The 13,323-nt window shown below is 39.1% G+C and overlaps 1 protein-coding gene across 3 annotated transcripts in view; it reads left to right on the plus strand.

Moving 5' to 3' along the window:
* The window catches only part of rabgap1l (RAB GTPase activating protein 1-like), a 110,469-nt gene that overhangs the window by 24,682 nt on the left and 72,464 nt on the right, over nucleotides 1-13,323 (plus strand). For all 3 annotated transcript variants that reach the window (XM_051377375.1, XM_051377374.1, XM_051377376.1), the window contains 2 exons: nucleotides 2,427-2,520; nucleotides 3,716-3,866. In XM_051377375.1, coding sequence (XP_051233335.1) covers nucleotides 2,427-2,520; nucleotides 3,716-3,866 — 245 coding nt within the window. The remainder of the gene's footprint in view (nucleotides 1-2,426; nucleotides 2,521-3,715; nucleotides 3,867-13,323) is intronic.

A 13,323-nucleotide genomic window follows, 5' to 3' on the forward strand; every position in this document is an offset into this window, starting at 1 on the left:
GGCCGGTGCTGACGGCTTTCAACGGGCACTGTGGGAGCCATTCAGAGGGCTTTTTCTTTAACGCCCCTCTACTCCCCCAGAGCTGAAAATTGGAGGCGCTCAGGGCTGTGGAGCTGGAGGTCAGCCTCATTGTGTACAGAAATGAATACACTCCCAGTGTAGATGCCACTGCTGTGAGCACACACACATTCAATTCATGTGGATGTTTTTTTTTTCTTCTTCTTCTTGGAAGCTGCAATGTGGAAAATAGGCCTGAAGCTGACTCTTTTTTTCTCTTAGCTTTTCTTCTCGCACCATACTTTGCGATTGTAGCTTGTTGTGTTTTTTTGCCCTTTTATATACTATATATACTATATATATATATATATATATATATATATATATAACTGTACATTCACACAGACTGTGATCATACATACTTTATTTTCATACAGGCCTTCTGCTTTGTTTATTACTATAACTTCTGTATTTGCATATTACAATACAGTGACACAGAGCAGCTTGATTGATTCACTACACTTCTGTCAAATAAGAGGTGAAGGTTGAAAAATAAAGGGCAAGACATAGTAAATGACATTGAAAATTAAAGGATATAAATAAAATTACATTAAAATAGGGTAAAATATTAAATGTAGAACATCTTCAAGGCACTAGTAAGTCATTTCTTCTCACTTTAATGTAGACAAAACCAATCCAATAGTGGCTTTAACATCAGAGAGATCCTATTTGAAAGTAATCCTACAGTGAATGCACAGCCCCCCTCCAGATTAAAAGGTAACTGTAATGGCCCTCGTCTTCACAGTTTCTTTCATCACCTGGTAAGTTGGCAGTGGCACTGGACTCACGCTTCCTCGCCACGTGGCCTTAGCCAATCTGAGGACAGAGGCAGCAGCTTTGTGTCGGGTCTGAACCATTTGAAAGGGCTCATCAAGCATTTATAAAGACCTAAAAAGCTCCTGCTGAGGCTAAGCATGTATAGGAGCAGCAGTGCATTGAGCATAGTGGCTGCATGTTCTAGAAGAAAATGTATTGATTCATTATTTAATGTTAAAGGCTTCAGTGGGAAAGAATGCCTTTTAACACTTTTGAGGGCTGTTTGGTTTCGCTGTTAAGATGTCAGTGAAACCTAATGTCCTGCCCTGAGAAGTTCATTGGAACCAGTGTGTTTTTTCATATTTAAGTTAGTTGTGAAATCTTGTTATTGTTCTCACAAGCATTAATAAGAGCTTTAAAAACTTAGAGTTTGACTATTTTAAAATTGTGGAAACACCTACAATATTTAATTCATTGAGGATGTCTTGATGTAATTTAATCTATCAAGCCTTTATTTTCTTTCAAGAAAAGGGCAGAAAAGACACATCTGTGGTAAGATTTTGTTTAAGAATAATGACAAGATAAGTCAAACAGTGGATGAACACATTTTTTCTTACCACAAATTTTTGGTGGAAAACTATGCTAGCTAGCTATGCAAATCCTAATCATCAGTGTGTCACATACTCAACATTAATACTGTAGATAAACATGGCCCAACATTCATGTTTGCATATTTTCTGGGTAAAAAACACTTTCTGTTTTTTTCATAGAAACAGAGAGGTACCCATTTGTTTTATATTTATAGACTAGAATTAATAGGAAAAAGCTTTGTTGACATCCATTTAAATTCAAGAGTTTAAAGAGAAGAAAGATTATAGAGTTCACCCTGAACCAAAAGGAGACGGTATGTGTGTGCGTCACTCTAACTATCCAATTTTATAGTTGTGTCTTGTCTCTTTTTCCCATGTGTAATACATTTCTACAAATGTTTCTGTGTAATATGTACTGTACATACACATGTAGGATTATGAACTACATATCTGATCAGTGTATGTGCTGGACATACTGTGTGAATCTCTGTGTGGACTGTGTGTGTTCCAGTGGGCGGTCTCTGTGTGGGGATCAGTTCATCTCTCCAGCAGCAGAGCAGGCCAGACAGTCAATTAGTGCTTCTGCATCAAAACACAAGTGGTTCGCTGTGCTGATTGCCTCTTGTCTGCCTCACGAACCGCCAGACAGAAGAACTGCAATAATGGAAAGTGTAGGCACTGCACAGGCACTCCTTCCTCCATTTGAGTGCGTAGCATCAATATTAACAGGTTTTAAAATGTGCAATGCAGTTCCCTGACAGACATACATACATATTGGGACTCCTCAGCGGTGAGATGAACTCGTGTCATGTCTTGGAACTAGTGATGAAACATCTTAAAGACCAAACAAGTCCTGTTGTCTTGTTAAAGATGGACCAATATCTTGGGGGCTTTAACGTGATCTTAAACCGAACGTGTCGTAATGAGTACTGTATTCTCATGTGGACAAAGGTTGCATATATCAGGAATGGTCCATTTGCTCTGAATGTTTGTTAATATCTGGATGTGTTTGTGTTTCTGCAGATAGTGACAGTGAAATCTCCAGTGGGACAGGAGATGTTTCCAAAGACTGTCCTGAGAAAATCCTAGAGTCATGGGGAGGAATCCTTCACAGATGGTAAGGCTCCAAAAGAGACGAACTGAGAGAGGTTCAAACAGGAAGAAAGGGAATACATGATAAAGAGATACAGGATAGAGAGAAATATTGACTCATGGAATTGTATACAGTTGCATGGGGGAATATTTTGGTGAAATGTTCAGAACATTTGCATAATAAATCAAAATAAGTCAAATATAAAATATAACACAATATATAAAATTAAAATCAAATCAAGTACTAAATTTAAAGAAAGTTGAGGGGAATAGTAAGGGGGGAAAAAAAGGGAAAAAGTTAGTCTACATTAACATTGCCAAAGAAGACCTAAAGTTTGTATTACTTGTGAATGAATCAGAGCAGCAGCAGCAACTTCTTCTGGGATATAGTAAAGAAAAACAAGTCTAAACAGAAGATGGATCATAAACTGGTATACATATATCATGATTGTAATAAATGCAATTATGCTAAAAGGTGAATCAAGCCCATCCTGCCTCATACAGACTGTGATTTACAATACAGGGCCGGGGTCCTCTTTATCATTGCAGTTTGATTGTTTTATCATCTCATTTTATATGGAAAACTGTTCCATTCAGATACAGTCATTAATTTATCGTCTATGACACATACTCACTCATCACATACTCATCATTTTTGTAATACTTTGTGCCTTTACAACAACCAGCATTGAAACATACAGCTTTAGATACAGACACTGGCATAATTAACTGAATAAAAGATGTTTCTGGCTTTTCATTTGATTTCACAGCCGGTTTTCTTGCTGTTGCATCAGCACAATGAAGTGAAGTAGTTTATTGGGAAATTGCTTTCATATGGCCTCAATAAATGCATTATGATGAGATTTCAAGCATCATTAAAAAGAGCTGACAGCGTGTTTTCAAAAGCAAGATATTTCCTCATGTGGGAGAACTCTTACAGCATGGCAGCACTGCGGTTAATGCTGTACTCCAATACAATGCAGTACTGTACTTGGTACTGTAGTTAGTATAATGTGAATACTCCAGTGCGACAGGCGTATAACTCTGCACATGACTGACTCGATTGGTCTTCATAATGTCACTGCACAAATTTCAGTGTTACACACAAAGGACATAAAGATCAAATCTGTCCCCCTGCACTCCAAATTAATATTCAAAGTGGCTGAATTGGATTAAGTGAGATTATAATATAATGGATAACGTCTGCGTGTGTGTATCAGGCATGGGAACCTGTCCACTCGTCCAAAGGGTTTGCCCTCGTTGGTTCGCAGTGGCATTCCTGAGCCACTCAGAGCTGAAGTCTGGCAGCTGCTGGCCGGTTGCCACGACAACCACGACCTGCTTGAGCACTACCGCATCCTCATCACCAAGGTAAAGAGAGACACACACACACACACACACACACACACACACACACACACACACAGACCAGAGAGGGACAACTGGTTAGTTTCATTTACTATATGAATTTATAATGTTTTTATGTTAAAGTATTTGAACTGCTCACAAATAGCTGTGTGTATTTACAGTAATATATTTTTTATTATATCCCAGTCTGATCGCTGGCATGCCAACATGCTATTATTGGTTTCCACTGGATTTAATGGCTCAGCATTGGTCAAAAGTGACTTTTAACAGGTTGTTGTGTGTAGTTGTCTCTCCTATTCTGTATTCATGACTCCATGTAAACTTAGAATATGGAAAACTGTATTCTCGATGGTACCTTGCTTATCGTTCCATTAGTTGTTGTTTTTTCTTATTTTGTTTACCATAGTATGTCTAAGAGTACCAACATCACTGATATTGCTGTTGTTATTAAAGATGTTCCTCTGAACTGTGTCTTGTAAGAGAACACTCTCATTAAGCTGTGACATTTAAATGCATGTAGTGCTGTCTCAGGACGGTTACAGCCCGTGTCGGCCCTTTGGCCTCCCAGGAAGCTTGCAAGAATTGGACCTTTAGTATTTAACTGTTGAACATTTTTCAGGCTGTGTTCACATATAACCCATTTGGTGCAGTTTAAATGTTCCTATTTGGTCGTTGGTTGAGTTTAAGTTGGTGAAAATGCTGTCATGACACTGCCTGAAAATTGGACTTGTACCTGCTGACTAAGGTCTACTGAGGTCAGGACCAAGGGAACAAAATGATGCGCTGTTGCCTTTTAGTTCTGGTCCAGTTCACTCTAAATGAACCAAGAGCTGCAAGCAGCAAGTCATCACATTTGAATCACTTACAAGACAGAACAAAGTAACATAAAACATTTCATCCGCACAAACGGTACAGACAACCAGTAGTAAGGAGGTCATAGTCGAGGTTAAAGGTTAAAGTTTCATTGGCCAGTGAGCAGAGATGGAAAGATTGACAGGCATATTGAATTTGAAATAGGTAGCAAGCTATTAAACAGTTCTAAACTTTTCATCGTTACACATTTTCAAACAAACAAATAAAGTTCAACTGTGGGAGTATTAGTCATAACACTGCTGTTAATGATGAGTTGCACTGCATGAGACTACAGCTTTATGTAATTTTGCCATATGGAGGCACCTTTAGCGTTAGTTACATATCGGGTTGCGTGATTATCGTAAAGATAATAATCCATCATAGTATAATCCAGTAAATATCTGTTACTTTACTTGATATATTGATATTTTGACGAGTTCATAAATATACTAATGCTCTTGTTACTTGTATTTATCTTTTTAGAGTTTTTTTCCTCTAAAGCTGACATCGCAATGCTTGTTTTCTTTAGTCATCAATCATAGTAAGACTACATTTTCTAAATGTGATGGAGCAGTCAACCCAGGTCTGAGATCCATCTTTTGATTTTAAGCGAGAGATTTGCAAACCAGTACGTAGTTTGACAAAGCCCCACTGGACCAGACATCAGCGGCAAGTGGAGGAGGTGATATAAACACACAAAGCAGAGATCCTCACTTTAATGGATAATACAATAGTCTTTCTCTTTGCTGCACAGAAGCGGGTGAAACTACCTGCCTCAATCAATAAGCGGGGGGGTAAATGGAAAGAAGAAAAATGGAGAGAGGTAGGAATGTGGACCCATAAATATGAGACTGTAGTCACTGAGGGGAGAATTGGAGAAAAGGAATGTGTGTAAACGTCAAGAGAGCTGGCAGATTTCTCTCTTTTCCTGAGTCACATATTTTTAGTTGTCTTTCACCTAGTGGGTAAATTTCTCTCTTTGTCTTCCTCAATCTTTCTCACCATCTTTATCTGGTAAATTGGGACAGTTATTCTTTTGCTCTTTATGTCCCATTTCTCTAACTTGTTCTCTTTCCTATAGTATCTTTCTTTTCCCTTGTCTTATTTACCATCTCACTTGTTTACACTCATTTTTTCTTCTTCATATGGACATGTTTTTCTATTCCTCTCTCTCTCTCTCTCTCTCTCTCTCTCTCTCTCTCTCTCTCTCTCTCACACTCTCTCTCTCTCCTCTCCCTCACTCTGTCTCCCTCTCTCTCTCTCTCTCTCTCTCTCTCTCTCTCTGTCTCCCTCTCTCTCTCTCTCTCTCTCTCTCTCTCTCTCTCTTTCTCCCTCTCTCTCTGTTTCTTGTTGCATAAGAACATGCTTCTGTAGTTCAGCTCATTTATTCTCATTCCACTGGCTGGGCCATGCCCACATCCTCTGTCTTGCTGGAGTAGTGATGGTACTGATAGGCGGGTGGCCGGGCTATTAATAGCTGCACCAAATGAATGGAACTGAGGGAAGATGCAGGAGGGAGGGAAAGAGGCAAATGACTGCATCGGCGAGGGCGATGTGGAGCTTATTAATGTCTGTTGTCTGGGCTCAGTGACGACGTTAATGCTGATTGAATTTTAAGTAATTGGACTGTCGCCCTTATGGAAGGGATATCAGTGTCGTAAAATCGGTGCTGCATATCGCCAGGGGTTCTGGACAGGCGTTATGTTAGTCAGCTGATGGGTGTTAAACCATGTGTGGTTTCTAGTCCAAAACTTACATGGCCAAAAACAGATTTTTGAATTTTGGATTTATAAAAACCAAAAACAATATCCAACAATCATCAGTTTAAGTTCATGGTGCCAAAAAAGTGTAACATTTAGATTTATTTGTTTTTGCAAATATATGCATAAAACTTTTTCTTAATGCTGTTCGCAAACATCATTGGAAAGGTCTTAAAAAGTCAGGGGTTTATCTTAATGAAACTACAGACACTCTGAATAAAATGTCCTTCAGTCTTCTATATTTCACCCTTAGGAATGATTCCTGTGCACTTTCTCTCTAATATAATTTACTGTAGCAGGCCTGTTAATAACACAGCAAAAAATAGTTTAGACAGAAAATAGAGAAAAGGTTGCAGCCGTTCTAATGAAACTTATCTCAGGTTTATATTCTGTTTGTGTCTAGTTTTGTGCTGGAATATGCCACATTCAGACAAGCTCTTTAAATGTTTTTTTGTGCGTTTTGAATAATGGTTAGCTATCTGAGTACACTGTTTTTTTCTGGTATCTGGCGATTATAATTTACATAGACTGCAAAGTGTTACCTTCCACTGGTACTCATTTAGCACCCAAATCGTCATCATTTACCACTGAATTTATATAGGTTATACATGTTGATGAGGTGCTGCCTACTCATAATGCGCTGCATGGAGGGGGGTGAAGAGTTGATTGAAGAATAATTTTTTGAGATACAGCAGTTTATTTTATTCCCTATCTGTGGAGACTGACAAGTTTAAAAACTGCTATTGTAGCACTTTTGTATTTATTATTTTCTGAGCTCATAAATCATGCTGCGAGCCTCTAAAGTGATCTTGTGACCTCTTGAGGGGTCTGTTCCCAAGGTGAGAACCACTGGGATGGAGTAACTTACTGAGCATTTAGCAGCATGTGGCCTGTGGCCGTCTAGCTTGATATCATAGATCGCAAGTGTCGTGTTCAGTGTTGTACTGCTCTCATTTACAGTCATCACACACAGAGTCACAAATACACACTCTGTCACACACACCATGGCCTTAGGGCATCTGAGACATTCACAAATGACTCATTTCTCGGCTGGCGCAGGACTGTGTTTGGGGTCTGGGCTGGGGTGTTGCTAGTGACATTTGAACAACCTTTTCGTCTCCCTAGAGCCGAACAAGCCCAAGGTGTGCTGCCTCGCTTGAACCCACAGCTTAAAAAAGCTCAGCCAGCTATTTCCAGGTCTGCCTTTCCAAAGACCAATCTCACTCACACCACAGCAAGTGTATTAACAGAGGTCAGCATCTCTCCACAGGTACGACTGCTGTAATCAGAAGCCTGGAACAGTGGTTTCACCACAGCAGGCCGTAAGGGGCCTTATACTGTAACTGAAGGTCTTCTAAAGGAATTGATTTTTTTTTTAAACTTTTCTTTTCATTGCTTTTGTGCAATATTCTACCCTTTTCTCCCTGGTTAACCAAATATGTACCAGTCTGGGGTTAGAGAATTACTGTAATTATTAGCACTGGGTATCATATATATTGCCACTAAATGGAAATGTGGTGACCCTAGTATAATTATTTTTGACAGAGAAATGCTATTTATAGCTACAGAAATGAGTGTAAGGTAAAAGTTTTAAAAGGTTTTAAAAACTTATTTTAGCTGTAAAGATTATATGCATCTATCATTTTCCATTTCCCTTCTGAACCTCGCTGAAATTCCCACCTATGACTGAACCAGCTCTGTTTAATTTTGTTCAAAGCATGTAATGAAATCTACGAGCAAATTAGACCAAGGCTGTCAGGTGCTTTACATTTTGATGTTGAATCATATTCAGGCCAGGTGCCAGCTTAGCGATGACATTTAACGTCTGTGTACAATCAAAGGTAGCATCAGCCATGCAGCCAGGCTGGGATAATGCTACACCCACGCCTGATAACCCACATACAGATACATGGAGTACAATGTACATAAGATAGGCTGCCATGGTAACTGCAAGGGTCTGTGGACTTCTATCAGCTTGAAGTTGTCTCCATGACAATTCTGTGTCTCCTTTTGCCTTTGTCTCTTAACTTCTGCGTTGGTTCATTAAGTACTTGATATTTGGATAATTGGAACCTGGGTAGGTGGCCAGCTACTTATGAATACACACTCCCAAATTTCAACTACTACTTTTTAAACCTTCTGGCAACCATTGCAGTCACTACTGTACACAGTGGTGACATGCAAGTAGTTAAAATTTTGAAAAAACCCGGACAGCTCCACAATCTAGCGAGGTGCACAGGTGTTTGGGGTTGAGTGTGACAGTGCAAAGTATATTATTACTCACAGACTCGACTGTTGTAACCTTTATAGGGACACAGAAAAGTGATTGTTTCTCTGTCGATTAGAGTAACTGAAAATTGGATTGTCTCAGTTGATGACGGCACACAGAACCATTTATATTTCTTAATACATTGTTAGGATTTTGTTTTGGTATAAAATTTCACTGTAGGTGCATACTTGCTGTATGTATACATTGATACTGTATTCATATTAAAGGACAAATCTCCAACATTGGTGACATTGATATTTGCACCATTTGCCAATCCTTGTAGACCTCAAAAATCCTTTCAAAACCCATTGGTGTAGCTGAAAGACATGCACTATGATCAAAGCTAAGCTCACAAGTTTTTCTTAGGTCTTCAAACATAGACATTTTAGAGATACAAGGTTTTCACCTCTATCTGAAAATACAGTAGGCATGTATGCACAGATGCACATTATGCACATACATAAACATAATTCATCTGGCTTAGTTGTGTGCCCTGCTGCTAGTTTGAGGTCTCCCATCATTCATGGGTGAAAAAAAATCCCCTTGAGGGTCTATAGTCTTGTCAATCACTGCCTCTTGCACAAAGACACGCACATACTTCGCACTATCCCATCCTTCTTCATAGTATCTGTAGGGACCAGCTGCACTGCATGGCCACAAGACAGCCAAGCAACACCACTTCCATTCTCCCCTCCTTACAATATAGGTCTATTCACAGCAAGCCTCCCATCCTGGCTCTGTGTGTGTCTCCATAATGCCGCCCTTCAGCTCCCATTCACATATCCACAGCAGAAACCCAATGGGCACCACAAAAGGACACCCTGCCTTTCTTTCACAGCTTCAGAAAAATCAATATCTGGAAAAGAAAAACAAAAATCAGATCTGGCATTTCTGTAGTCAGATAATTTTTATTGTAGTTGGAATGTACATGCCATGCCTAAGGTGTGTTAAAATCATTTTATAAACAAGTTTGTTTATTATAGCTTAATTGTGCTGCCATTCAGTAGTGAGTGTATCCACTATGTGAGTATTAGCATAGCCCCCTAGCCAGGCTGACACTGATATGACAGCTCGGATTAAGGAGATCCAGCCTACAGCGTCTTCTCTGGTCACAACACTTCCATGTCTCAGTCCTCGTACCAACTGTAGCCTCACAGCTAGAGTAGTGGTCTGCTTCTTCTTCTTCTTCCTCAGTGCAGAGTGGCACCAGCTTGTATCTTCTAATTTAATAAATGTACAAGAATCTGCTCAACAACACAGTACTACATACAGATTCAGAATTAGAAATACTTTATTGATCCCTGGGGGGAATTTGTTCGCTACAGTTGTTCCACTCACACAACGTTAAAGAATAGTACTTATATGCAATATATATAACACAATATATAGAATATAAATTAATGTATAGGTGTATGAATATAGAAAAAAGTAAAAAATAAAAATGGAAATACAAATATAATAAGAGCCTCCTGAACATACAGTAGTAGTATTGCCTCTTTGTCAGCGGTGTTGAAAATGAAAATGCAAAATGCATTCTTGACCTGCATGTTATACAATGACATTTATTCAACAAATAATTATTTATTTTTCTTTGACAAAAAAATCAATTTCAAGTAAAGGTACAAAGACTTTTTGTCTACATTAGGCCTTTACAGATGACAGAAGAGATGCACATTACAATCTGACCTACATGGTGCAAGGACAATAGGAGTTACAGAATAATGAATATAAATATCTCAACCTGAGCGGTCAGACAGGTCTTCACTGCCATGTGGTGTGAGATTAAATGAAGATGATAGATGGTGATTTCAGTAGGCAGCCTTTCTTTGACCTTTAGCTCCTCTTTACCATTCAACTGCATGCTGACGTTGTGCTGGAGGTGAATATGGTAGAGATATTTTTTTCTGTTATGAGTGTTGAACATAAGTTGTTGTCATATGAAATGTGATAATAATAGCTGCTACTTTGTTGTCCACATGCTGTGAGCTAGCTCCTATCTTTATATTTGACATTTTCCCCTTCCCACTGTGCCTGCTTCATACATTTTCTCTGTTATATTAACCAGTAATAGAATGTGCCCTCATAAGCATTACTTACTAAAACAATAATCATAACTTGCTACAAATTTATAGCTGGCTTACAAGTCAAGAGAGGTGACTGCAAAAGTTTAACATACAGTGATAGCAGTAAGGTGTGCGCAGTGTACTATACAGATGTGAGGATGACAGTCTGGTTTTCCCTGAATTGAGTGCTCTGATTGTCACTGTATCCACATGGAAACCAAGATTTCATTTTGGCAAATAGTGTCAATGTATTACATCTCAATTTCCAGTGCAGTTTTTATGACCGGCAAGAAAGCCATGCTGCACTAAAGGCAATGACTACAAATGTTCTCAGTGCTTCAGAATCTACTTCTTGAGTGCCTTCAACCTGGTAACTGAATCCAGACAAAGCTTAGTCCACTGTTGATAAATATAAATGCTGCCTTCTGCCTGCTAAGCTGGTTTAGTGTTGGTCTGTTGATAGTGCTCGCCGAATGTTTGTATCCAGGCAGTGAACCAGCTCTAATCTGCCCCACTAACCACCTATCCCTCTGTATCCCAACCCCCAGACTCTTGAACAAGAGGGTTGTCAGTGATCGGAGCTACAGCATAGAAGCAACTACATTTACATTTTACCCTTCAGCCAAATAAAATTCTTTGATAACCAACCTCAAAAACATCATATTGTAAACCAGTCAGCCAGCTGAAGTTGAAGCACCTCATTTATACAAAGAACAGTAAATTAGAAACACCTTCAAAATACTTTGATACAATTGAATGAGTCACTAATCTAATGATACTGGAGTGACTTCAGACACAATTTGGCAAACATCCCACAAGCAGTTGCATAAAAATTACCATTGATGTGACAATACACATCCACTGGTCATTTGGATCATTGAACAAGAACTCATGATATCTCTGACTGGAGGGAAACTATCTGCTTCACTTGTGCATTATTCCACATATTAACATAATTACTGCAGTCATCTGTTGTCAACATCTATGCAGCAGAACATTTCTCTTTAACCCTCTACTTTTTGTAACCTGCTTCTCTGTATGTTTCAATGCAGGAACCTTTGCAGATTTTGTACAGACAGAAGACCCTTTTAATGTCATCTCACTGGGCTTACTGGCTCTCCCTTGGTCATCATTTAAGACAGAGTTTTTTTGTTCTTTAGACATTAGGTCAGCAATGTGGACTTGGTACAGGAAGGCCTTAGATTGCTGTTTTTGTATAATTTTTGACTGTGAAGTTTGTAATATGTCATGCTTGCTCTAGAAAGGTGCTGCAGATATCAACTTTACTCACTTAGTTACCTACTCACCCTGTCCTGATAAAATGTCCTTGAACAAGATGGTGAACCCACTACCTCCTTGCTTACTGTAACTGTACATTTCTGCCCATCAGCTAAACGCCTTTTAAAGTTATTATTTTTTTGGCCTTTATGCCTTTATTTCAGAGACAGCTGAAGACAGACAGGAAAGGTGGGTAGAGAGAGGGGATGGCACGCAGCAAAGTGCTGCAGGTTGGATTTGAACCCGGCTCGCTGTAGTATATGGGTCGCCTGCTCTACCGACTGAGCTAACCGGACGCCCAGCTAAATGCCTTTTAATAAAGCTGTAAACTCCCTACTTATGCTAACACATTGCTGTTGAGACTGGAATCAGCAGGAGCACAGGAGTGGAGGAGGGTGGGATGCTGGGAAGCAGTGAAAGGTGAATCAGCCTCCACCTTTGTTTCCTAGTGGCCCTGCTGGCTTTGTTTTGGAGCAGAATGAATTATTAACGGTGGCCTTCTGGTCGTGTTTTTCATCAGTGTCCACCTCCAAAGGTAAAGAGCACTGTACGAAGAGAGCTCCATTGACTGGTTCCTTCCATAGTGACGTCAGAACTGTCTGCATGAACTTTTTTTAGTCTTCGCTTTGTCTCTTTATTTTTAGTTTTCCTCTCTTTCTGGACCCCCCCTTCTGTGTTTTTCCATCACACTGTGTCTCTTGAATGACCAGATTAACTAAAACAGGTGGTTAAGAGTATTTGGTCTCCATGTTAACGCCTGTAAAAACTGACCAAGTATTGTTGTGTTATACGTTTCATGCTGTCTGGGTTGTACATTTTCACTACCTCACGTTAAAACCTTTAGGTCACACTACATTATGGTGATATAACTCACATGTTGTATTGTGTGTTGTGCTTTGTAGTAAGCTTGTTTACAAGTGCAGTAATGTGAGGCAGAGCTTATTATTCTACAACTTGACACAGACACAGAAATGATAATTTAAACATTATTATTAAATAAGAGACAAAAAGTAAGGTTCCTAGTATTTCACAAAATGTAATTAGACTAGTGTTTATTGACATAAATTAATATATTATTGTTGACAAGCAACAGAAATCTAAAGTTTAGTTAAATTTTTAAGGTTACCTGCAGATACACATAGTAAAGGACATTGTTTGTTAAATAATGAAGTAATTACACCAAGACGCAACTAAATTCCAGCAGCTACAGCCTCGATATTTAAAGTCTGTGTAAGGCA

The sequence above is a fragment of the Dicentrarchus labrax genome, unplaced genomic scaffold (assembly GCF_905237075.1).
Source record: "Dicentrarchus labrax unplaced genomic scaffold, dlabrax2021, whole genome shotgun sequence".
NCBI lineage: Eukaryota > Metazoa > Chordata > Actinopteri > Moronidae > Dicentrarchus > Dicentrarchus labrax.